The sequence below is a fragment of the Humulus lupulus genome, chromosome 3, assembly GCF_963169125.1.
Source record: "Humulus lupulus chromosome 3, drHumLupu1.1, whole genome shotgun sequence".
NCBI lineage: Eukaryota > Viridiplantae > Streptophyta > Magnoliopsida > Rosales > Cannabaceae > Humulus > Humulus lupulus.
The window spans coordinates 79,048,781-79,076,284 of record NC_084795.1 but is presented as its reverse complement, the minus strand read 5'-3'; the positions used below and the strand labels follow the sequence as shown (position 1 = coordinate 79,076,284).

General features: G+C 33.0%; 1 protein-coding gene and 2 long non-coding RNA genes across 4 annotated transcripts; 1 reads left to right on the top strand and 2 right to left on the bottom strand.

Moving 5' to 3' along the window:
• Positions 1–8,704: 8,704 nt before the first annotated feature.
• On the top strand, positions 8,705–10,452 carry LOC133821207 (uncharacterized). 2 transcript variants are annotated; one of them, XR_009887378.1, is made up of 4 exons: positions 8,705–8,922; positions 9,078–9,151; positions 9,511–9,645; positions 9,740–10,452. It is a non-coding gene; the product is annotated as an uncharacterized LOC133821207 (long non-coding RNA). The 2 variants fall into 2 exon arrangements; XR_009887379.1 differs by having other exon boundaries at positions 9,069–9,151.
• A 1,997-nt stretch (positions 10,453–12,449) lies between these two features.
• LOC133824461 (1-aminocyclopropane-1-carboxylate oxidase homolog 1-like) lies at positions 12,450–13,741 on the bottom strand. Its single transcript, XM_062257348.1, has 3 exons — positions 13,260–13,741; positions 12,850–13,183; positions 12,450–12,728 (listed from the first exon to the last, which is right to left on the bottom strand). The coding sequence occupies exons 1-3, from the start codon at positions 13,739–13,741 to the stop codon at positions 12,450–12,452; spliced, it is 1,095 nt and encodes a 364-aa protein (XP_062113332.1).
• Positions 13,742–25,221: 11,480 nt separating this feature from the next.
• Positions 25,222–26,243, bottom strand: LOC133821206 (uncharacterized). Its single transcript, XR_009887377.1, has 2 exons — positions 25,908–26,243; positions 25,222–25,255 (listed from the first exon to the last, which is right to left on the bottom strand). It is a non-coding gene; the product is annotated as an uncharacterized LOC133821206 (long non-coding RNA).
• Between the last annotated feature and the right edge of the window lie 1,261 nt (positions 26,244–27,504).

Sequence of the window (27,504 nt, the reverse complement as noted above, 5' to 3'; positions counted from 1 at the left end):
ATTCTATACTTTGTTTATTTGTGTTTATGTACATTGTAATCTTCTTCCATTGATTTTAGATTAATCTTCTTTATTGTTTTGAGTTGTAACATACAAAACAAAGGTTGTTGCTTTTTCCTAGTAACAACATGTACATTGTAGCTATACCTTTAAGTCATTTTCATTTTTGAATGTTTATAATTGAATTTGACATGTTTTTCAAATTATTATTTAATTTAGATTTAAATGTGTATTTACAGCATTTTAAAGAAATAATTCTATTAATTTATAACCTCCTCATAGTAATAAAATATGTTGGTCCCAACATTACTATAGAGAGATTTTTCTATATATAAATAGTTAACGAAATTCTAAATTAATCAAAAAAATGTTTTGAATACAGTTTACTAACATAACCCATTTTATTTATTTTTTATCCCAAAAATAGACATGATGTTGTGGCGTAACAAAATGAGACATGGCAATCAGAATCATTAATTCTATTAGCGCTGGTCTAAAAAATTCTACTAGAAGAAGAAAGGTTGTTCTTTTCAAGCTCATCCAAATTTGTCAAAGGTTGCTGATCAAAGACTTCAAGTCGACTACATGCAAAATGCTCGAAGGAGCTCTGGTCAAAGATATTCACAAGAGTAGTTCAAACGATCAGATCAACTCTAGTTTTACGAGATATTTGTTTAACTGCAATACAAATGTATTTATTATAGTATTTTATTGAAGAATAAGTTGTAAAAGACCCACATCATGCATGTAGGGACCATTTAATACTTGTAAGGCCTAAGGCCCATTAGAGACTCTATACATAGAGACCTCTCATATTCATTATGTGGGATGCACACTTTGCATACAGGAACTCTGTCAAACTGTATTCTCCCTCTTAGGCTTAAGAAACTCAGTTGAATATTGTTCTTCTGATCTTGAGTTTGAGACCTTTGTGATTAATAAAAGTGCAAGTGGACTTAGGTCGTTACCAATTCTTGGGGTCAAACCACTATAAATTTTTGTGTCCTTTATTTAAGTTAATTTCTCTTATTATTTGTTATCGTTTAATTGACTCATTGTCTTTGGCCAAATTAGTGGTCAAAATTTTGAGGCTTTCATTGAGAGTTGAACTCAAGAAATACCTCTTTTTGTTAATTCATTGTTTTTTAATAGATGGATTTAACTACAAGAAGTCAAAGACAATAAACCAAAGGGGGAAACCAAACAACTAGACAACACGACAACCCTTTGAGCAGTCAATTCCCTCCTTTGCATCCTGGCAAGCAAGTTCCTCTGACTGGGAATCTGTCTCAATGTGAAACACTTGGTCGCGACGGGCCCCACATAGACTTAGGGGAAGATCTTAACCCCGACATTGAATAATTGAAAGAAATCATAGGGAAAATGCAAGGATAGTTAGTTTCAATGCATGAAAATCAGGCAACATCACAAGAGGCAATATTTGAAGCCCTAAACAAGCAGAGACAAGACTTCCAAGCTTAGATGGATCAACGACAAAGGGCTCTTAAGGCTCGACAAGAAGAAGTTGATTGTCAGAATGATGAAGCGTCTAGGTTACTAGTAGTTACATTGCAGCAAGCGCAACATAATCTGAATCGATAAGTTAATCCACAAACTAACAATGCTGGTTGAATTAATGTTGATCCAGCACAAACTGGTCGAGTCCTTGAGCCTAATAAACAAACACAATTCCAAGATCAAGTTTGTCCTCCCAGAGAAACACGGAGTAATCGAACAAATAGAGAAATTGATCAGTGCATAAATGCTAGTTACATCAAGATGAACAAGTCTTGCCTAATCTCAACCAAGAGAAGGGTTATGGCATACAAGTCTTTGGAGAGGGAAGATTCAGAATCGAGGCCAATAGCCTCGACACAACCAATCAGCTGGGTATAACCAAGACCAGCAACCCAAATGGTACCAGTGCAGGAATGATAGTGGCTATTGATCATCATATAGAAATAGTTATGATGATGATGAGGGAGATAGTGGGCACTACAAACCTCGAAATGACCAGTACTATGATGTTCGTAGGAATAATGGACAACAAAGGGAACAGTATGTTCCACTAAGGCCACGTGGGCCTCAAATCACCCATCCTCGGGACAATGTACAGTTAGAAGGACTATTTGTCCCACTAAGCTAACACATTCCCAAAGGACCATTTTTCCCACAAAGGCAACCCGAGCATCATAATCATCTTGCTGGACTACCCTCTCTAGCCCCTCGAACAGATAGTCAAAATGCTAGGGGGCAACCTATGGATAACAATGTCTTTAACAGTCTTGGAAATAGAAGATGCAATGTCCTTGATCAAGTCAGAGAAGGCAACTTGTCAACTGTTGTTGGACCCGCTTGACCGTTGGATCCTTCGGCACCACAAAATGAAGCAATAGCAATACCTGTTATGCCCATTGTTGAATCAGCCAACCAAGCATAGCTATATGCTTTGTATGAAATGGTTCAAGAATTAAAAACCCCAAAATGTATAGACATTGATATGGTAAAAAGGAAAGGATCTCTCTTCTCTGATCAAATATATGCCCTAACAATCCCTCCCAAGTTTAAAATGCCAACTTGGAAGAAGTGTATAGAAAAAGAAGACCCATTTTTACATGCGAACAACTTGCAAGGCATTAGAGATGATGTCCAGCGCAGGATCTTTCCTGCTACCTTGGTTGATGCTTCCCAATAGTGGTACTTTAAAATAGAAACTAGGACCATCAATTCTTTGGATTTGTTTGTGAGACTCTTCTACTCACAATACTTGGATACTCGAACCTTACCTGCTGAACTCAATGACCTTGTTGATATCAAACAATGAGTTGACGAGCCATTTAATGACTACGTGTAGTGATTTTTGCAAGTGGCTACACGTGCAGAAATTGTAAATGATGATGGAAAACTGATGGCTATCATGGCTGGAATAAAGGATAAGGGATCACTTTTGTCTTGTCTAGGAATAAAAATGGTTTACTCAACCAAGGAGTTTCTTGACCGCGCATATGAGTTCATCAAGATAGAAGAGGCCATGTGAAAAGCTGACTAGGCTAACCAGGCTATAGCAGGGACTAGTAGTGCCCAACACAACAATCAAGGTACCAATTCTAATAAGAACCAGACATTTAATAGTAGTAGAAATAAGAACAATAAGAATAGTGGTAAGTGGAACAACAACGCGAATAGTTTAAAGGCCTTAGAAAGATATGCGCAAACATTGTGCCACGAGCCAAGTTGTTATATATTGGCCATCAAGGAGCGAACTCTCAAAATTTCTTGTTATAATTGTAAACCTATTATATTCAATGGGGAAGATGCCAATAATGTCAAGTTCCTGCATAATAATCCATCGGTGACCGAAGCTCATATTGAAAATATGATAGTCACAAGAATAATGATCGAAAATGGAACTTCTATAAATATATTGTTCAAGTCAACCCTAGAAAGGATGAAACTTTCTCTTCATGACCTTGAACAATTCACTCAAACACTTCATGGTTTTACAGGAGAATGAATGTCCCCAATAGGAATAATCAAGCTTGCAATCATTGTTGGGAGTGCACCAAAGAATAGTACGGTTATGGCTACATTTATAGTGGTAGACCTCCATATGCATTCAATGCGCTGCTTGGTAGACCTATTCACATCGACATAGGAGCAATAACTTCCACCCTCCATCTCTCCATGAAATTTCCTACAAGTGCTGGTATAGGCTATGTTAAAGGAAATTGAAAAGAGGCAAGAGAATGTTATAACTCTTCCCAGTCATGACCAATATCATTTGTACTGGTCACACACTGATCAAACAAATGACAATTTCTCGTGATTTCAACACACAGAATTCTGCAACGGAATTATTACAGCCTAATTGGGAAAGACCCTTTCAAATCATAGATGTATTGCAGCCTAGCACTTATAAGTTGGCTTGTCTAAATGGAGAACTGGTCACAAGATACTAGAATGGAGAACATTGCGAAATTACTACATATAATAACTACTTTTAAAACAACAACTCAAGTGCCAAAATACTCCATTATTATGAGTTTCAGTGTAAAGCTAGTTGTATGGCACGAATTTGCCAATTTTATCACGACCAACAATTTTTCAAAACCATTTGTTTACTGGTAGTATGGCACTATTTTTCCCATTTTGCAACGACCAACTATTATTAATTTCTCAAGAATATTTGTTTACTCGTTGTATGACACGTTTTCCCACTTTGTGACGACTAGTTTATTTGTCAATTTTTAAACCATTTGTTAACTTGTCGCATGGCACGATTTTGCCCACTTTGTAACAACCAGTTATTTATAAGTTTCTAAACCATTAGTTTTTATTTTCAAAACATTGGTTTCTCGTACAAATTGTTTAATTTGATAGACAAGATTTTGTCCAAATTTTGATTTTCACAAGTATTGCTTAACACATATGGTTTTACTTTCTAAGTATATTGTTTCTATTGTGATAAGTATCGAGCATCTAGATTTAGTTTGAAAAACCTTGGTTATTTGGAAAGTGACCAAGGGTAACCTCCTCGATCACTTTGGGGGCACATAGGGTATACACAATCATACGTAAGAAAATGAGTAAAAAGCATTCCTGAGTAGTACTTAGAATTATTTTTTAAAATTTATAAAGTATTGTGCTTCATTTGTTAGTTCAAACAATAAAGTTAAAAATACATATATGACATGAAAATGTTATATATGGATAAAATATACGAACATTATATTGTATAGACATCACAACAAGGATGCCCAAAAAATATTACAATTTACCCGAGATTAAAATTTTCTCGGTCAGCCATTATCTCGATACCACGAATAATATTTATCGAGTGTCCTAGAAATTATATATATATAATAAAAAATAGGAATAACAAACAAGCTCATAGCTAGTCGAATCCATCCTCGGCAACCTCATCCTAGTTGCCATCAAGGTTCAACGAGATCTCTGGCTCAGGAATTTCTGGAACAACAGCCTTGGCAGCCTCTTAAGCAATGCACTTCTCAATCTTTTTTTACTGGACTACATCATAGATATTTGAGAAGTTGGCCTCCTTGTTGTTCTTCCAAAAGATATAGAAGCAGTTGAACATAACATTCCTAAACTAAGCCATATCAAAAGAGTGTTTCTATTTCACTTCTTTAGTTTTCTGATCACGATCCTCAAGATAACAATCAAGCTCTTTCTCTCTATTCTGCAGGGCTTTGATAACTTTACTCTTCTGCTCGAGTTCATTATTTTTCTCAAGGAGCTCTTTTTCGATTTTCTCAAGTGCTTCTTTGTTCTTCGAGGAAATCCCTCCAGAGAAGCCTTCATCATTTAAAGTTTCTCTGTCACCTGCTTTGCTCATTTTCAAGCATAGCTAAGAGTCATCGCTCACTGAAAATAATGAGAAAAATGTGAAACAGAAGAAAACAGATCTTATACTTGGTCAAATTAATAAGTTGCAAAGGAATAAGGTACATCCCAAGAAAACCTTGTTGAGAGCCTAACCCATGGTTGTACCCAAGGAGGAATCGTCAGGGAGGTGAAGGCCTCAGTGCTCAGTCGGTGATGAGATAGTTTAATTTCTCGACTACCGATCTCCTCGGCAAAAGTTTTCAGTAACTCGTGGATGGCTAGGAAGGTGTTGGGATCATTGTATCTGGGGTAGGCAGGTTGATGGATGAAGGATCATTGTTTCAGCCTTGTTTTCTCGAGCATCTCTCCCTAATCAACCAAATTTTAGCAACCTTTTATTTGGTAAGGGATTTCCTAGTCAGTATAGCAGGAGAGACTGAGGTGTATATGTCAAAGGCATCAAATTCTGACATGTATGCAAACAAATAATGCATGTTAGAACAACGAACAAAAAATAGATTTTTCAAGAAAAGCAGACTAAGATAAGTAAGGTACCCATGCCTACACTATCCTTTGAGAAACAATTTAAAAATGAAGTATTACTCGATCAAGAAAAGTTCTCTTGGAATTCACTAGATACAACTGCACCCATTTCCCATCGAAAAAGTTAAGAAAGGGAAGGGATTAGTCAAGGAGCCCAAGTTTATACTTAATGAATGAAGAGTTAATACGATTATCTAAGTGATTACCGTATGTTTCTCTCATCATCTAATGAGGACTAGGACAAGTCCATAGGTTCCACGACCAGCACTGCTTGCACTTTTCACTACCCTCAGGGGTCGCTTGGGTTGTTGTTTGAGCCTCCCTTGGCTCTCTAATGTTAATCCCACCAATTATTCTCCTAGTGGGGCTTGGAACCGACTGAGGTACATGCTCTACCCTACTCCTTCACCAACATCCTGCTCATTGGTCTTGTCATCGTCTGTGCTCTTAGTCATTATGTCCTTGGTAGTTTGATGAGGCTTGTACAACCTGACCTACCAATGGTTAGCTATATTCACTAGTTGTTAACAACTATTCCTGTCATTGGTGAGGGTGGTCAGAATGTTTGCTTGATTGAGCATGGTCTGAGTGGGAGTAGATTGGTACCATGGGCCTAAATACAAAGCAAAGATTGAAAAAACTTATTCTAAATCTAAAGTGTGAAGAGTAAATATGAGGAGAGATGAGGTGCAAGGTGCAAATTAGCTCATTGCTGAAACATAAATATTTTTGCAACCAAGTCTATGGTAAAAAAGCTCTCCTAGTGATATTGACCAACGTTGTTCCTGAACATTATCTTGGTCAAATACACCCTCGTTGTGTCTCGATAACACAGGTAAAAGAAGTTTGTCCCATTCTGGTTGGGATTGTACTTGAGCTCGAACAAGTAATGGACCTCGTGGGGAGTTGGAGGGTCCCAGTGGCGATGGTGGTAAAGGATATATAATGTTGAAACAATTAAATATCTGTTTGGAGTTATTTGGAAGGAGGCAATGTAAAAGTATTCAACCACCCCTATGAAAAAATGATGCAAGGGAAGAGTTACACAAACTTTAATATGAAAGTGTGACTAGGCGCTGCAGGCTCCTTTAGGAAGCTTAGCCCACTGGTCGACTCATTGAGTGATCATATTAATTCCCTAGATTTCACACTTCTCGGGGTAACTTTCTAGAGTGCTACTCAATAAAGTACTGGCAGGCACCGTATGCCAAGTGATAGGCTTTTCCTTCCAGGGCTTCAACTTTGCTCATGTCCTTAAAGCTATTGTGACCTCAACTTTCGATTCATCTCTTATTCCTTCCTCGTTTCCCCCACTAGTCGCTTGCCTTGCGACCTATGGGTATGAAGTTGTTTGTTGGTGTGTGGTTTGTTTAACTCTTGCAATATCTAAAGGAGGACATATAGCAACAGTTGTAGTCAGATCAACTAATGAAGTGTTGCTCGTAACTCTCCCACTTATCGTTATTTTGACTGGGAGAGTATCAACAGTATCAGGGTGGACAATATATGTCCAGTCTTTGGGAAGGAATTCTCTAATTCCTTGGCGTAATTCGCCAACCTTAATGCAACATTCTTGTTTGAGGTTGAAAGGAAAGTGATATTCATGATGTTGAACACCTAGTCAAGAAGATGGTTAAAAAGAAGTTCCTAATCCAAGTGTTGTGTGCTTGAAAAGAAGTGCACTATTCGAATACAAACAGATGAGTGTATTCGGCCAGGTTCATATTTGGATACAAAAGATATTGTTTTCCTACTCCCCAAACACATTTTTTTCTAGAAAAATCCCTATTGTATCGAGAAAATTCTAAACCTTTCTACTATTCCCTCAAGAACATGAAGAACACAAAGGTAATTTTCATAGTCTAAATTGAATTTTGCAGAGAAAAAAGTAAAAAATTACAAGGATCTACTCGCAAAATTACTTGAAAGATGTGTTTCGAACAAATTTGAAAAAAAAAATTCACTGATCCTACGAATCAAGGATGGAGCTTTAGGTTTCTTAAAAATTCTTGGAGGAAAGAGAAAATGAGAGAGTGTAGAAGGAAATGGGGAAAGAAGGACTATGTATGGCCTTGCATTCACATGAGCAGGCGTGATGTCACCACACATGCAAAAACCAACATTACCGTAGCTGGCATGATGTCACCATGCCTACGAGACTAAACAGCCATTGATTGGTTTCTTGAGGAGGTCATCATTACTCCAAATTAATGATTTCCCTTTTACCAATGTTTCAGAATATGAAAAGATTCTAGCCTCGTCTAAGAGTAGAAGTTTATCCAGTCCTGGTCGCACTGTGATAACTTGTCATACCAAAATGACACGTGGCAATCAGAACCATTAATTCTATCAGCCCTGGTCCAATAAATTCGATCAGAAGATGAAAGGTTGTTCTTTTCAAGCTCATCCAATTTTTTCAAAGGTTGCTGATCGAATTCTTTAAGCCGACTACATGCAAAGTTCTCAAAGAAGCTCTGGTCAAAAGATATTCCCATGAGTAGTTCAAACGATCAGATCTACTCGAGTTTTACAAGATATTTGTTTAACTGTATTACAAATGTATTTCTTATATTATTTTATTGTACAATAAGTTGTAAAAAACAAACATTATGCATGTAGGTCCCATTTCATACTTGTAAGGCCTAAGACCCATTAGAGACTTTATAAATAGAGACCTCTCGTAGTCATTATGGGGGATGTGCACTTTGCTTACAGAAACTCTATCAAACTATATTCTCTCTCTCAAGTTTAAGAAACTCAATTGAATCTTGTTCTTCTGATCTTGAGTATGGGACCTTTTTTATTAATAAATTAATATTTTTTTATTACTGTTTGAATTTCTGTTCAAACAAGTTGTTGTTCAATTAATATGCATAACAGGTTAGATTGAAGTTGGTGTTGAGTGTTGCATCCTCAACAAAGCTCTTGAGTCCCTTGTTACAATTTCAGATGACGATAAGAAAGCCCTGTTTTCGGTGGACTGACTTGAGTTTGTTCAACCAATGGAGTGCATGAGCTACTAATTTAAATGAGGTGTGTTTACAGTTTACAATTTACAGTTTGGGTTCACATTGTCAAATCACACTGCTTGAATCTTGTATGTTTTGTATGTATTTTTCTTCAATTAATCGTTGATCTAGAGAGGTATTATTTTAAATATCCTCAAAACTTTTTGTTAGTTATTGCAGAACCACTATGAGAGCTGCAACTGTTGAAATCCATATCAGTTCAGAATGACCAAAATATCAAAATGGGAACTCAGGTTAGCAAAATTCAATACAAAAGTTGAGATTTTCTTTTTCTGGCTCGAAACACATTTCATATGGAAATGCTTGCTGCTATAAAAAACATCAAGCAAGTAAACCATTTTCTTACTTTTGATCTCAAGTGTCACCCTTATGATATTCAGTAAAATAATTAATGAAAATTGAAAGCCTTAGCCATCCCAGTCATAGACATGTTTGTTTACATAGAGATGTGATTATTTGTATCAACAACATCATTTTTTGCTTTTTATTTTTCAAAGGCCAAAGTTTCTTTGGAGAATATATGTAGAGAAGTTCTTGTTTTGCCTAAATACTCCATGATAAAACTTATGTGTATATATCTTTACTTTTGCAGAACAATATATTCACAGCTAGATCAGCTTCTATCAGGGAGTAATTTTAAGTTCACAAGTTTATGGATTCAATTCAAGAGATGGAAGTCACACTTGGGAAAGCTATAAGATTGGGACAAGTTTATGGGTTCACACATGTATGTTAACAAAGTTATGAATTCTCATAATAATTTAAGCAAAAGTTGAGTACTTTTCATAATCATTTCCAATTGGGATGTCACATACCTGCAGGCTGCTGGATATTCTTCAGGCTTTGGTGGATTGGGAGCCATGAGGCACATTAAAGTGTCCCTCCAACTTGCAGATTTCGACACATAAAGATCAAAGTTGCTAAGGAACTGAACTTTTTTCATCTTGTCACGAGAGTAGAACTCCATCTTCAGTTTCTGCTGTTGCTCATTGAATTTTCTTACTCCTTCAATCATTTCATCCAACACATCTTGAGGTATCCCATGGTTAATAACTTCGAAGAATCCCCATGACTCACATGCTTCTCTGATTTCGCCAACGATCGTTTCATCCATATTTTGAAGGTCCACAGTTGGTGCTTTGAACTGGGGGTAGCCTCCTGAGTGACCATCTGACATAATAGATGATGAATAATCTTCAGGTGGCATAACAAAGATTTCAGGAAGAGTAGCAATCCCAGCATCAACAAGTCCTTTCACACCAGCCTTTGTGTCATCAAAGTCTCTCAATGCTTTTGCTCTGTCATAAACCTCTTTACTCTCAGCTTCTGAATTCTCTTCTTCTAGATTGAAATCCATTTTTGTTAACTTAGAAGCCTCTTCCCTTGAACTTATTCTGCTTTAAATTGATGTAGTTGTATTTAGTTAAGTAAAAATAATAATATCTGTTGTATGTGCTTATGGAACGTACAGAGAATTGTCAATATTGATTCAATTTGAATAGAGAAATTGGGATAGTAAAGCTATATTGATTCACCTATGTGATTTTTTTTCCCTTTCTATTCAGTTACTTTCATGGCAGCATAGAATAATTTAGCATATGTAGCTTGACCCTAAAGTCATGAGAAATTTCATTTTTATCTATATATATAATTAAAAAAAAAACAAGTTAGTTTTAAGTTATATATATGTTAGATTTTTAAATTTGAATATATTGTTTTAGTTTATTTTATTTAGAATATTTCATTTTTATCCATATACTAGTGGGGGATTTTTTTAAGTCACGAGAATTTTCATTTTTTATTAATATATATATATATATATTTATATAGACTAGTTGGGGATTGGGTGCTCTAGTATCCACACTAATATTCATATTTGTTTTAATTAAAAAAAAAGTAACAAGTAAGTTTTAAATAATATATATTTGAAAAATTATCAATTTGGTCAACATTCGATCTGGAACAATCGGTAACATTCGATCGGTTCTGCTGCAATCTGAATTTTTTTTTTCAAATTTGAATTTTTTTTCTAGGTCTAAACTTTTTTTTTTAGATCTGGAACTAACTTGTAAAAAAATTAATGTTTAGGTAAGCAGTTGCTCATATTATTACAGATATACCTTCTTTTTCTTGAGTTGCAGATTAAAACTCGTTTGTTTTCTTTGGATTTGTAATTTTTTTTATCTCAGGTCTGCAATAGGTAACTGGTTACCTTCACGCTCTGTTATGTGTATATTTATGTGTTCTTTATGGTAATCGGTTACCTTCACCTTCTGGTATGTGTGTATAGTTCTGGGGTTTTTTTTTTCTATCTTCAGATCTGCAATAGGTAATTGGTTACCTTAACGTTCTGATATGAGTATATTTCTGGGTTCTTTACGGTAACTAGTTACCTTCACGTTCTGGTATGGGTGTATATTTCTAGGTTCTTTATGGTAACCGGTTACCTCCACGTTCTGATATGTGTGTACATTTCTGGGTTATAAGATTAGATCATGTATTTTTTTTCTTTCAAATTTAATGTTTCTTTTAATATTTAATATAAGTAACTCGTCGCCCCTCGTATGGTAACTGGTTACCCCTCCTATGGCAGAAGGTTACTTCTATCAGGATAACTGATTACCCCTCCTGATACTTGTTATTTAACCTTGTTCTAGAATTTTTTTTTACATAACTGTGAAAAATCAATCAAGTAACTGGTTACCTTACCCAGACTTTGAAAAAAAACATACAATCTAAAATAAAAGGAAAAAATGTTTATAATAAATAAAAAAATGATAAACACAATTCATATTGCAAGATAAAAAATAAATAAAAATTACAAAACAACCAAAGAAAAATTTAATATAAAAAAATCAAATAAATTAAAAAATAATAATCAAATTACAAACATACCCTTCCGAATTAACAAAACTTGATTAAGAATAAAACTATAACATAAAACAACTTTTATATAAAAATATAGGAAAATAAACCCATAAAAGTAAAAATTCTTAAAAAAAAAATCATATATAAATATTTTTTTAAAAAGCCATATTTTTACAAACTCTGTTAAAAATCTCGTATAAAATGTAATTTCTTCTTTGAAATACGACACCAATACAATTGGGCTATTTGCTTTTATTTTCCATCTTACACTAGTCTAAAAGTTATGCTCATTTTGGATTGGATATATATATCACTATTATGCAAAACTCTAGCACCACCACCACAGCCAACAACTCTTGCTTGACCTTGACCACCACCAAAGTCAACAGCTCTCACACGATCTCTTGATGTGGACAGAGTAATATTCTTTTCTTAATTAATTAATCATTACTCAACCTTAATGATTATAATAAACTTAATAACTTGATTGATTCGACGAACAAAGGCACATGAGAAACAGATACATACTTTTCTGAAATGAAAAAGTCAAAATAGAAATTGAAGACATTGTACATGACAGAGGACTGTGATGCATTATTTTGTACCAGTTCACTTAAATGCATAGAATGAACCAACGGTTAGGTTTTATTTTGATGACTTGTTTCAATCTTTCTGCTTTGCTTCCATGGCAGGCAGCCGAAGTTTCGCCAGTGCAGCTCCACCAAGTGCTGCATTGGCAAAAGACTCGATGTAGTCCGCGATGGTGGTCTCCCGGTACAGTGCTGGACTTTCGGGTGTCAGCAACTCCTTGATAGGGCCATACTTCTTATCAGACTTCTCAAAATTTGTTGTGAAGAAGTAACCAACTGAGATTCTTGGACTAGGAGTGGGGTTTGCCAGCACTCTATGCTCAACACTTCTGAACTTGTCATTAGAGATTAGCTGCATGTGAAGAAGAACACAAAGAAAAATGATAATGTCAATCAAGATTGTATGTGAATGAAGTTGGTATCAATCTCAATCTCAAACACAATCAATGAAAATATGTCAAGAGCATTTGTACTTGCAAGAGGTCTCCAACATTGATCACAAGTGTTCCTTTTTCTGGGGGAATATCAATCCATTGGTTCTGGTGAAGAACTTGAAGTCCCCCTATTTTCTGATCTTGTAGAAGTATAGTGAGAAAATCAGGATCTGTGTGCTTGGCATGTCCCAAGGTCTTAGCTGGTTCAGGGCATGTTGGATAGTAATGGCAGTAAAAGACATTCCCTTTGGCACATTCCATATCTATAAGGTGATTAGGAACAAGACCAAGCGCCTGCGAAATCAACCGAAATAGAGTGTCGCCTAACTTGTTAAGCTGCTCAGAGTAGTCCTTCAGTATATCCCTGCCATTCCTGGACAACAAGAGCATATTACTAACAAAGTTATGGATTGAATCTTTAACCAAAACAAGTTATGGATGTTACACACCAGCAGAATACTGATGGATATTGGTCATGCTCTGGTGGATTGGGAGCCATATGGCACATCAGAGTGTCCCTCCAACTTGCAAATTTTGACCTGTAAAGATCAAAGTTGCTAGTGTACCGAACTTTTCTTGTGTTGTCACGAGAGTAGAACTGCACCTTCTCTTCCTGCTCTTGCTCATAGAATCTTCTTACTCCTTCAATCATTTCATCCATAACATCTTGAGGTATCCCATGGTTGATGACTTTGAAGAATCCCCATGACTTACAAGCTTCTCTGATTTCGCCTACGATCGATTTATTCGTATTTTGAAGGTCTACAGTTGGTACCTTGAACTCATGATCATCTGGGATAACAAAGATTGGAGGAAGAGTAGTAATCCCAGCATCAACAAGTCCTTTCACACCAGCCTTTGTGTCATCAAAGTCTTTCAATGCTTTTGCTCTCTCAGCTTCTGAATTCTGCCCTTCTAGATTGGAATCCATTTCTTTAAACTTAGGAGGCTCTTTCCTTGAACTTCTGCTTAAACTTGATGAAGATGTATTAAGTAAGACAACTTATTATTATAGATCTTACAAACTAAGCTAAGGTCGTTTCTGACTTAATAATAATAATAATAATAATCGTGAAAATAACATATTTTTTTAAGTCATTTTGCACTCTTGCTTAGTTTTGATAATTTTTTGTAACCAGCTGTCTACGAATTTCGACCAGTTGTCTGAATTTTTTAATCAGCTGTTTGAAAAATTCTGACCCGCTGTCTAGAGTGTCGAAGGCTATTTTGCAAGAACCTATCAAAACTAGATTAGAGTGCAAAATATTTTTTAAAAAAATAAATTATTTTGCTAAGAACCCTAATAATAATAATAATAAAACAGTAAATATATTATTTTTTTTTGAGAGAGAATTGTCCATATTCTTTACTCACCAAATTTCTCATTTCACCTATGGGACACATATTTTTCTTTTCTTTTCTGTTACTTATTTCATGGCAACATGGAATAATTTAGCATGTGGCTTGACACAAGAGAAATTTCATTTTTATCTATATATTAGTTGGGGATTTTAATCTATACATATACATACTAGTTGGAGAAACACTAATATTCAAATTTGTTTTATTAAAAAAAAATAACAAGTTTGTTTTAGATTAGATATATGTTTGACAAATTATCATGTCAGGCATTATTGTTATATATATATATATATATATAAATTCATTTAAGCCTACATGAATGTTTGCACGTTTATGATAATTACATTAAAAAAAAAAGTATTGTTGCATGATCTTTGTTAGAAAAAACAAAGTTATTTTTTTAGAGTATTCTTAAGGAATAACTCAATAAAAAATTATTAAAATAATAAAAAGTTGATGTTGCTAATTGTACCATGTGTCTTTATTAAACTCTAAATAAAAAACAGAGAATAAATGAATAGGATAATACTTAAAAAGGTATGCATTGGTGCATACTTTTGTGTTTCTTGGCTCCTGAACAGTTTTCAGCGCGATTTTTTTATGACCATGTATATTCTATTTATTTAGAGTATCCTGCAAATTTTCAATAAATTCCGAATAATTTACAATACCGAAAATTAGATTTAAACATACTATTTTCCTCCTGCATACAAAAAATTAATCACGAGTGCAACAACCTATTTGAATTATGTAAGAGAGAGTTTTAAAGAGAGGGATCATCATCATCATCATGTCTAAGAATTTTGTCCTTGTCACATTTGAATGTGCAATTGCTCTGATCATTGTACTTCTAGTACAAGCTCAATCAGATGGTTTTGCTATCACTAATACTACATTAATTCTGTTTGGCTTAGCTTATTTTCTAAGATTAAGAAAATATTTTAAGATTGTTTGGGTAAAAAATAAAAAATATTTTTTTAATATATAACATCTTTTTTGAGAAGCTAAGATTTCAAAAAATCTTTTTGAGAAGTTATTTTATAATTTACTCATAAAAAATATTTTTTAATGAACACCCAATCACTTTAAAACAAAATTTTCATTAAACAGGAATACTAAGTTTTATGTTTGAGGACAAATAAGAAGAAAAAGTTGAATTGTGACATTGATTTTCAGATGTAATGTTGATGTTGATTTTGAATTGTGATTTTGATTATTAAATTTGGGTTTGAAATGTGATGATGAAATATGTGTATCTAGTTATTTGGTTTGATTTTGTATTTGGGAGTTTGTTTTTCTTAATTTAGGTTTTAAGATTAGTATTTAGGTTTAGGTTTAATTTTTATTTCTTATAATCATTATAAGGTATTTTGTAATTAAAATAGAATTTTAATTATTTTATATCAATTTTTTATTGATTTTTAATATATTAATATTTTATTTTAATTTACTAAATCAAATAATTTTAAAAAGTAGGGGTACTTTGGTCATATTTACAAAAAGTTTGACCAAAATCAGGTCCATGGTACTAGTTTGTTTCATTTTGTAAAATAGAGGGTCTAAATTGTCATTTAACAAAATAGAAGGTCTGATCGATAACTTTTGCAAAACACATGGTCTAAAATAGTATTTACCAAAGAAACCTTATTCTTTCCACGGCTTGGCCTGGTCAATACCTAGCTGGGCCTATATATTATCAAGTTTGCAGCCCAAAAACAAAGAAAGATGAATTTTTAAATGTATAATTTTTTTTACTCATGTTGTTTAAATTGATATTCTCATTAGGTTATATGATTTGGTTATATGATTTGGAGATAGTTGTGGAAAAAATGAAGAAGAAAAAAACGAATTAATTTATAAATTTGAATATATTGTTTTAGTTTATTTTATTTAGAATATTTCATTTTTATCCATATACTAGTGGGGGATTTTTTTAAGTCACGAGAATTTTCATTTTTTATCTATATAATATATATATGTGTGCACTCTTAATGATTACTACCTATTAAGCGCATGGAAAATTTGATAGTGCCATGATGACCAGTAGCTTCAAAATCAATGAGTGTGACAAATGTGTTTATATCAAAAATACAAACGATGGATATACTATTCTTTGTTTATATGTATATGATATACTCATTGTCGGAAGCAACCAACGAATGGTAAAATCTAGGGGTGCACATCGGGCAGGTTTGTCGGGTTCGGGTTAGTCGGGTTTTGGGTGGAAGAAATTAATACTGAACCCGCCCGAATTGCTCTCGAATTTCTTCGGGTTCGGATTGGGTCGGGTGGGGAAGTGTCGGGTTCAGGTATGGTCGGGTTTGGGTGTGGGAAAAGTGTAACCGAACCCGCCCGAAAGGGATGTCAGGTTGGTCGGGTTCGGGTTTCAAACTCTTTTTTTTTCTTTTTTTTTTTTTTAAAAAAGTTGGGTTTATTTATTTTTGTCAAACTTTTAATTGATCAACATTTTACCATTAATTAAAGAAAGAATAAAAAAACTTACTATATACATACTAATTAGCAAAAACTTATAGCACAATTCTTAGTTTCTTAGAAATTTCCACAAATTAATAATAATAAGTAACTTATATGAAACATCCAAGTTCTAACTTTAACCAAAAACAAAATGCCATAAATTCAAAAGTCTATTTTTAAAATTTAAACATCCATACCAAATTACCAATGCCATAGTCCAAATCCAAAATCCAAATTACCAATGCCATAGTCCAAGTCCAAATCCAAATTACCAGTGTAAGTGGACGTAGGTCATTACCAATTCTTGGGGCCGAACAACTATAAATTTTTGTGTCGTTTATTTAAGTTCAGTTCTCTTATTATTTGTTATCATTTAATTGACTCAATGTCATTGGCCAAATCAGTGGTCAACACTTTAACTCTATAATACACAAAAAAGACCCAATCTAAATTTTAAAAGAGTGAATTTTTGTCCATTTTTTTTAAAACAAAAAATTGAAATGTTTTCCAAGTTCTTCTAGTATTTTATCAAGACTTTCCAAACCATTTTGAACCTATTGTTAGGATTGGTTAAAATACAAAGCTCAAGTGGTATTACACAATCTAGGTGTGAACCCCTAATGGTTTCTCATAACGTAGGTGTGAATTTTGACTTTTTGTTGTAGGCATATAAAAATTCTAATTTTGGGTCCAAAGTGATACATTGTGGTATCTAAGAATGCCCAATTTTTTCGAGAGTATTTAGAGGTGTTTAAGATCACTTTTTAGAAGTTAGACATGCCTATGCGGTGTTGCATCACCCCCTTGTAGGCAATGCATCGCCTAAAGCTTGAAATCTATGTCAAATTGATTAGTGCTCAAAAGTACTCATTTATTGTTTAAATATGTCAAAATAAATTGAGTTTTAATTAATATTTTCATGGTATTTATTTTGTATACTGTGAATTTGAAAATATTTAGTTTTAATTTAATTTGTTTTGCTTTGTAAGAAAATGATGGTATTTTTCTAAAGAAAAGAAATTAAATGGCAAAAACAAAAAAACTAAAAGATAACCCAAACCCATGCAACAACTTCTCTCTTTTTTTCAAATCAAGCGTGGGGCCTAGTACTTGATTCTTTAGTAATTAAATATCGAATTGCTTGGAAAAGAAGACGAAATATTGTTTCCATTTTGTGTATTCCAACTAAGAGCAAATTAATTCTAATTAATATTGGAATTACCTTTTTGTCCCTGGAAAGTTTTGGGTAACTAGACTATTATAAATAGGTGGAGCTTGTCCAAGCATAGAAAATTGTGTTTCTTCTTCCTTTTCTATTTTCTTATAGTGTAATTTTTAGTATTTTTATTTTCTTTCATGTTTTGTAGGCTAGGATAAAGTTCTTGTAAAGTTTATAGATAGACTTATATGTGTAGAGATTTTATTTGGATTATAGATTTGAGTTAAATCACCTTCTTCTATCTTCATTCTTATTAATACTATTGTGTTATCACTTTTTTTTTTATATATAAATCCAGTCATGCTCTTTTTATGTGTAATTTTGCATGACATTATTCTATTAATAAGAGTTGGTTGTTTTATGAGTAATTCTTTTACTGCATTATTGCCCAATGTTATATTGTCCCTCTTAGATTTCTCATAAGATAACATTTCACAAAATACTATATTAAAGAATTTGATTTGTTCAAATACATTTTGAAATAGTAAAATATTTGTGTCCAATTTTTATAAAAGTTTTGTCATGCTTTTATTATGTAATTTCTTCATCCAATGTTGTGCTACTAAAATAATCTTGCAAGTTAGTCTTTTAAAGCAATATTGTCAGGTGATATATTATCGATCTTGGGTAGCTTGTAATAATGGTTATTTTAACTGAATCAAATCCAAATAAATAAGTGAAACATATAAGGGATTCTCGACACTTACTACTTTTTATTATTTAATTTGTTTTTCTTATTTTTGTTTATCTTTATTAATTCATCACAAAAAATAATATTTCCTTCTCTTTTGTTTATCTTCATTTATCTCTAAGCTATTTGTTGGCAATACATATTTTAGACATCTCCTCGTGCACACGACTGCCCAATCTAAACTACAAGTTAATGAAGGGGTAATATCACTACAAAATCTAAAAATGACATTGGAAAAGTTTTCATCAAAAGAGGATGAGTTAGTAGTGGCCTATCTGGATTTACCAGTTGGCACTCTAATTCGAAAAGCAGACCTTCCTCCAGGATTCAAGATGTTGCACATTGACACTTATGATGAAAAGTCCAATTCCAAAAACACCTTGACATATTCAACAAGGTGATGACCTCGCCAAGTATCACTACTTAGCAGTCACCCTCCTTGGAGCTATTAAGAGGTGGTTTAGGAAGATTAATTCTAGCCACAAATAAGCTTCCAAAATAGCATTATGCTGTGAAAATGTGGTTGCGTAAACTTGGATTGGGCTACGAGTCAATCCACATCTGCAAGCATGATTGAACACTGTTTTGGAAAGAACATGCTAGAGAATCTAAATTTCGTGTTTGTGGGGAGGACCAGTGGGTGGTTAAGAACACCAAGAGCAAGAATGTGTCACATAAAGTGATGTGTTATCTTCCTTTAATTCCTTGGTTAATGCTAAAATATTCATTGAGGCATATTTCTCAACATATGAGATTCCATCACGAGGAACATATAAAAGAAGAGAGTGTATTGTGCCATCGTGTTGATGGAAAAGCTTGGAAGGACTTTTAACAAAATAATCCAATGTTTGCAATGGAACCGAGGAATGTGCACCTTGGACTGGCTACAAATGGATTCAATCCCTTTTGTAATATGAGTATCTCTTATAGTATGTCGGCGGTTGTGTTGACAATGTATAACTTGCCACCATGGTTTTTCATGAGAAAAACTAATTTCATGTTGACTTTATTAATACCTAAACCTCATTTTCCAGGAAATGATTTTGATGTTTTCTTAAAGTCATTGATTTACAAGTTAAAATAATTATGGGTGTTTAGTGTACAAACTCAGGATGCAATCAATGCATCACAAAAATAGGAAAAATCATGTTTTCACACATTTTTTACCCAAATTCAAATTAAAGTCGACCAAGGATGTTTTTAGAGGCTAGTGCACTACCAAGCCACATATAAAAAGAAAGAGAAACACAATTGGAAGAGGGGAGACTCATTGTGGAAGATCTAAGAAGTGAAAAGTCATTTCAACGAAGTTCTTTAGTTTTTCATATTTCTTTTTTCTTTCTTTTATTTCCCAGATATTAAACAATATTTTGAGATTATGAACCACATCATGAGTGGATAGGTTTCTTATTTGTTAGGGTGTAGATGGATCTCTTGTTATGATTTAATGCAAAGTTTATTTTCATCCAATATTGCTCTTGTGTTCTAATTTGATTCACTGAGGCTATATTTACGATTTATATCTTATGAGGCATTATATGAATGTAATTAGGGCATTATTTAGATTGTGAGAATTATTACTCGAGAGGGGAACATTTGAACAATCTGGCAATGGGTATAACAACTTAGATTTATGAGATAAATATGGATTTAGATAGCCGAAATAGTTCTAGATTGTGAAATCGAGAAGTGGAATATTTGGAATTGTTTCATATAGAGTTATAGGCTTGTTATCACTTACACATTCTTTATGCAGCATTCGAGAGAGGGTACAAAGATAAAACAACACTCTAGTTCTTCAGAATATTTGATTGACTTAGGCACATTAATTATTAGGATTAGAATTCTTAGAGAGTGAAGTTGTAACCTTAAAATTTGTTCTTATATTTAGCTTTTCCATTGAATTACTTGTTTTCTGAAATTCATATTTTATTTTAAGTTTTTCATTATCTTTTGAAACTGATTTCTTAGATAAAATTAGGATTTAGAGATCGTTGTACTTGATTTGTTTAAATTAAATTTAATCATTGTGGGACGATACCAGTCTTTTGACCACTTTATTACTTGTTCGATTTGTGTGCTTCCAAGATTATCTATTAATTTTCATAACAACCACCACCAAAGCCATTAACCATGCAAGATATGTTAACACAAATGATTTTTACACTAGAATCTCTTCCAGGTAAGCATGTAAGATATGGTTGGCAAAAAATAAAGCATCAAAAGTGCGAGGAGGTTGCTAAAATAAGTATATTTTTCGAGCTCCCACATTGGACCAACATAATGTTGCGACACAATCTAGTGTTATGCATGTTCAGAAAAATTTGTGTGACAGCTTAGTAGGCACAATATTTGGGATGGAGAATAAGACCAAAGATAAAACTTGTGCCAGAGTAGACCTTGGGAAGATGAAGATGAGACCAGAGTTACAACTGAAAAAGTTAAATGGTCGAATACAAAATCATGTAGCCAAGTTCACTTTCACTATTGAAGATCGCCAAAAGTTTTGATTTCATAAATCAATGAAGTTTTGAGATGGTTTTGGGTCTAACATATGGAAGAACATGATTAATAATGACAACAAGTTCACTAGTATGAAATTACATGATTAGCTCATCATTATGCAAATCATTTTGCTAGTCATTGTGCATGCATCCTTAGAGAAATTGATTAGCACAACCATTATTGAGTTATGCATTTTCTTCAAGATCATTTGTGCAAGAACTATAATTGCCTCGGATTTAAAAAAATCCAAAACGTCAATTCTTGAGATTGTTTGCAAGTTTGAGAACATTTTCCCTCCTGCATTTTTCAATATCATGGTCCATCTGGTGATGCATTTACCAATAGAAGAAATACTTGGAGGATATGTTCACATGAGGTGGATGTATATTTTTTAAAAGTACTTGAATAAGTTGAAGAATTATGTCTTAAGTAAAGCACATTCGAAGGGGTAAATAGGAAAGGGATACATGGTCAATGAGGCATTAACATGTTGTTGTATGTACTTGAAGCGGTTAAAACAAGATTCAATCGTCCAGATCAAAATTTAGATGTCAGTCCATCACTTCAATTTTTTTTTGGTGTTTTGATCTCAAGGTAAACCAATTTGTAAGAAAACATTGACAACTTTAGATGATGAACTAAAGAAAACAATAGACTGGTATATTCTAAATAATTGCAATAAAATCTTACCATATCTTCAGTAATACTTTAAGTAGTTCATGCTTTCATTTCACGTTAATTATTTAAATTAATAACTCTAAAATTTCTTTCTTTTATTCGTTCTAGAGAGCATACAAAAATTATTTAATCTAGAAGTGTTGAAAACCCAAACCAATTACAGAGAAAGGAATTTCCTACTTGGCTTTATAATAAGCTTTATCATCTCTGACAAATGGGTTCTACAGAAGCATCTGAAGAGGTATGCTCTTTAGCAAGTGAATCTACTAATCTTGTTGCTTCGTACCATGGATGTAATGTAAATGGAGTTAGATTTATGTGTTATGAATCGCAAAACTCAAAATAGTGGTATCTTTGTAGTAGGAACTGAAAATAATACTTATTATGATCAGTTGGAATATGTTTTACTAATGTCATATCTTTCTGGTTGTTTTACTTTATTATTTAAGTGGAAGTGGTCTGACACTAATCGGTCTTCAAGAGGATTAAAGTCTAAGCAAAACATAACCAGTATTAATACTATTTCAGAGGTGTTCAAAGATGATAAATTCATCCTAGCAACTTAGGCTAATCAAGTTATCTACATATTGATGATCTTGGAAATACATCTCACTAGAAAGCACTACAAGAAAAAATGCTTTTAATAACACCGAAAATGTGTTATCAAAACATACCATAACACTTTCTGATTTGTTAAGACTGACTATGTTATCGTAGGTCAGGGTACTTTACATAACACTTTATCATTGTTATACAGATGTGTTATTATACTGTCAACGATAACACATTTTCTGTGTTATTTTAATATATAGATAAGTGTTTAATTATGTTATTTAAAGTCGATTATATAACACATTTCAATACTTATAAATTTGTGTTATACTACACTTTAGTATAACACTCTTTTTGTGTTATACTACACTTTAGTATAACACATTATTTGTGTTATATAATGAAATTTGCATAACACAATTCTTTGCATAAAAAGTGTTATTGTAATAGATATTATAACACATTTTTCGTATTATTTTAATATTTAGATAAGTTTAAATTCTCATTATATATTCATTTATATAACACTAATTTATTCTATTATATTTTATTTTTTATTTATATAATTAAAATTAGCTTTCTAATATATACTAGCATCATCAAATGAACTTGATTTTCAAATAACAATAAGTAAAAACATTCAACATTATATTAACAATCCACAAATTAGTTTAAAACATTCAACACTGTCATCAATAACAAAATGTTCTTTAAGTATTCAAGTAGTCTTAAATATTCAACATATTGAAAAATTATTACTTTCAGCACAAAATATTCTAAAGCTGCCCAATACAAAGCCTTCAAAATTAAGTATCATTTTATATTTCTCTTGTCACATCTGCAAAATAAACAAAGAAATATTTTATTGTTATTATCTAGCATCACAAATTACTTCAAGAAAAATACTATGGAAATTATTTCCAAGAGAGGACACCACATAAAAAATAATGAATTCACAACTACACCAAAACAAACAAAGAAACCAAACACTAAATTATAAGACATTGGTAACAGTAACTCACTGCTACTGACCTTTATTCGTCTCTGCTCATATTTTGCTACTGTTTGAGTTTGCGAGTTGGTGTGCTACTGATTCCCCTGACTTATCGCACATCAGTCTACTCATAACCAATTTGCAAGATAACAGTCACAATAGTCACATTTAAGGATTAATGGGTGGCTTACGATTCAGGTTTTCGCACATCATAGAGTCTGACAGAACCATCAACAAAACCAGCAGCAAATTGACTGCCATGAACTTGAGAGGCAAACTACAAAGAGAACATGGAGAAGAAAAATAAAAAAGTGAAAAAATTTCAAGTACATACTAACACAAAATATATAAAAAATATAAAACTAAGAACTCCCATTTAGCAAATCCAGTAATCCTGACATTCCAGCCAATCAGCGAAAATTCACACAACCACAAAAGACCAAAATAAAGACATACCAAAGAAACCACAAATGTAACTCAATATAAAGGGAAGCACATTAAAAACAGAAAACAACCTGTTATAAATTTTAGAGCTCATTTGGACAATTGGAAATCTATCAAATTACTTTTGAATAAAGAAACAAAAAACCACTCCCACCCAAAGCTAAGTGAATACCAACAAAAGATCAATATCAACAACAAAAAACTTGGCAAACCTCATCCCAACTAGCACAGTTCCAGGAGCTGCAAAAATAGCTCATATATATAATAAAAAATAAGAGTTCAGGTTCGGTGTGATATTGATTGAAATAAGAAGCAGCTCTAACTTTTCTTACAGGTAATGTCTAGAAAATATGTATCAAGCAACCAATTGACTCAATGTACTTGAGAATAAAATATAAGAATAGGCTTGATACCAAATCCACCCAACACCAAATGCTATTGCAATAGTTAACCTTCATCTAAATAAATTGTGCATAAAAAATTCTCTTAAATTTGCTTTTTATTTTTTAAAAAAAGTTATTAGCATAAATACACACCAAGTTTTTGTTGTTTGACAATCTAATACCTAGAAAAGAAAATTGCAATAAAATTCTTGAGTTTAATAAAGTGTAGCAATTTAAGACCTTATGTGGTATTTATATTCAAAACCCATACCTCAGCTAAAGGAAGTATTATTTATGTTTAGATATATATACAAAATTAGATGAACTGCAAAAAAAAAAAAAAAAAAAAAACACAAGGGAATGTCCTTCATAAACTATCAACTCACTACCTTTTCTACAGATTTTAAGTTTAAAATAATAAGCATGTAACAAAATTAATGCAATCATTATAGCTGCACACAAGAACACAACAAAAGTATAACTGACTAATGCTGATATGTTGCAGTATGAAAGAACAGAATTAAAAAGTTGCTCCTTATCCAGATCCCAAATCATGATGCAAGGAACCTCACCAGAAGCATACTAGCAACAAGACATCAAATAAACTAGTTAAATGCCCATTACTGACTATAAACATTATGAGTGTCAGCCCTAAGATTACATTTCATCAAGAATCAAATTACCAGATATCCAGATTGTTGTTGCCAATCTACAACAGCATTCAAGCTTCGAATGCCCGGTTTATAACCCTGAATTGAAGAGAAATCGATAACAAGTTTCTGCTAATCCTTCGATGCATAGTCTTTCCATGCAAATATTTCCATCACCTGGATCATGCATAGACAGAAAGTTAAACTCCAGGGAGCTGAACTGATAACAGCTGTGTGCCCAAAAAGTATGAGAAAACTAGGCAGCAGTCTAGTATCTTACATGATGCTGCAAGAAGTAAGCTGTCATCTAGCTCATTCACAAGGGAGAGCTTAGAAATTCCTTTATCTAGAAAATCATGATTATCAAAGCTGTTGAGAAGTGTAGCCTTGTCATAGTTTCATACCCTAAAAGAAAACCAAAGACGAAATGTTACTTGACGTGTAAACTCAAATTAGGGTACCAAGAGAAATGATATTCCTAGTTCCTTCACTCTTGAAAAAAAAATTACTCAACATAAATAAAGATAAAAGAAAATCATGCACCAAAAGGAAGCACAATGTATTCAATAAAATTGACTTGATATAGCCAAAAGATTACTATTCCTCAAAACTAGAGGTCTAAGAATTCAGTCAAACGAATGCAGTCATACATGCTGGCCAAATACTAGCTTAAATTCAACAAAAGATATTAAGGTAGAAATACTGCACGATTCACATACCAGAAAAATAAGTCGATAATTGGTTACTAACAGTGTCCCTGCCTCATCAGTGTTAACAAGAACAACACCATAACCCTGAAAGTAAATTCAACTGTTACTAATCTAGAAAGTGCATACCAGAAAAATGTGATAATAGAACAGTTAATATATTTATAAAATCTATCACCGATAAAACAGAATACTTTTACAGAAGAAGCCAATACAACATGCCAACTCATATATACATATATTGGAACAATACTTGAAAAAAAAAAGTATTGGACTATACTGTGGAATCAGTAATAGAAGAAATTGAAGAAACAACATGAAAGAAGAACTTCGAAAGATCATCAGAAAATCAACAAAAAATGCAGTACTTTATGTATATGTCATCGACCAATCAATAGAAATTGAAAATAAAATCACAAAGATCAATCCCAGCTTACTTTTGAGAAAAATTGACCCACTTTGGATAATTCCAATCACCTTTCTTCATTTCAATATCACTTCCTCCTGACTTCTTTGGTCCCTCAGCTTTGCACTTCAGGCAGCGGATATTTTTAGCAAAATTGGTGAAATTGCATCTGCAGCACATCAAAAGGGAATCAACCATGAGTTTAGGCAAAAACAAAAGTGAAAAAGGGACCTTAAGAAATAGAAAAATTGAAGAAACTGTGACTGTGGCACATCAAAAGGGCATCCATTCCAAGATTGAATTAAATATATACAAAAACTATAAATAGGATCATACTGTGTGAATTGTAAAACATGGGTAAAAAAAAAAGTTGAAAGAATGTATAAAAGGGGTAGTTTAACTCAACTACAAATAGAATAAATCAAGGAAACAAAAAGAAATCATGAAACATAAAGAATAAAACTATTTGCAAACAACTAAAACCAAACAATTTTAGAAAGGGGACATACAGTAAGAACTTGCACTCTTAACGGTGGACCAATTCAACATCAAATACTAACATACAACACAAAAGTGAGCCCCAGTTGATTAAAAAAAACAAATCTTTTGTCTAAATCATTATCTTGATTACTCAATCAACTCATTAGTCATGGAACCCAATAGTGATCTAAGACCTCTGTCTGTTTTTAAGGCCCTTGAGTGGGGACATTGGGAAAATATATGGCCACCAGACTATGCCAGCAACTACAACCTTGTTACTAATATACAAACACTTCTGTTACCCCCAAAACACAGGTAAAAATCACATCTTTTTCAGGGAAAATCAAAGCAAAATGTAATAGTTTTAGCTTATAAAAAAAGCTAAAGTAACAGAGTTTTCTGGACATTACAAGTGGGAATCCCCATGCAAAGAGCCCAAGACCCACAACAGAAACCAGTGGCATGATTATAATAGGACTAAATAAGCCATTTATGAAGAAATTTTTGCTCTTTTGGCTAGACTATACGCAGATGTAGACTAGTAGCAATTTTGCTCTAGTTCGAACCAAGTAAATTCTGGTGTGTTGTTTCTTGTTATTTTGTTATTATTTGTTTTACTGTTATTTGTTTGATCAATTTTTTTAGTCTTTAAATTTGTATCTTGATTAAAGCTTCTGTTTTGTGGTGTTCTTCCTGATATACTTGGCACAACAAAAACTATCTATTTTTCAAGTTCCTCTACCAGATTTAGATACTATATGACCAAACCAAAACAACACTCAATATTGATAACCTTATATGAACAAGTCTATACTCCTTTCTGCCTCAATTCAATATATGACATATCATATTTGACATACCACTGTCTTTTTACAGATTGAAACTTATATGTTTGAAGAAAAAATGAAAAAATAAATAAATAAAAAAACCCACTTTCTGTATGTAGTATATGTTAAGTGTTGGTCAAATGCTCAAGGTCAACTTGTCTATTATTGGACATCATAACTGAATTTTGTAAATTCAGTTATGATAGTTGGTGCTCGGGCCTTGGAGGGGATTTCAGTCACTTACATCACATGTATATATATAAGGCTCCTATTCTATCATTTAATCCAATTCAGTTTTTACATACATTGTAATATTGAGAG

Excerpts from the sequence above, each read along its gene's own strand:
- LOC133824461 (XM_062257348.1), bottom strand. The coding sequence starts at position 13,741 with ATGGATTCCAATCTAGAAGGGCAGAATTCAGAAGCTGAGAGAGCAAAA. Across the intron at positions 13,184-13,259 it reads TATCCATCAGTATTCTGCTG|GAATGGCAGGGATATACTGA; the intron begins GTGTGTAACATC and ends CTTGTTGTCCAG. Across the intron at positions 12,729-12,849 it reads ATGTTGGAGACCTCTTGCAA|CTAATCTCTAATGACAAGTT; the intron begins GTACAAATGCTC and ends CTTCACATGCAG.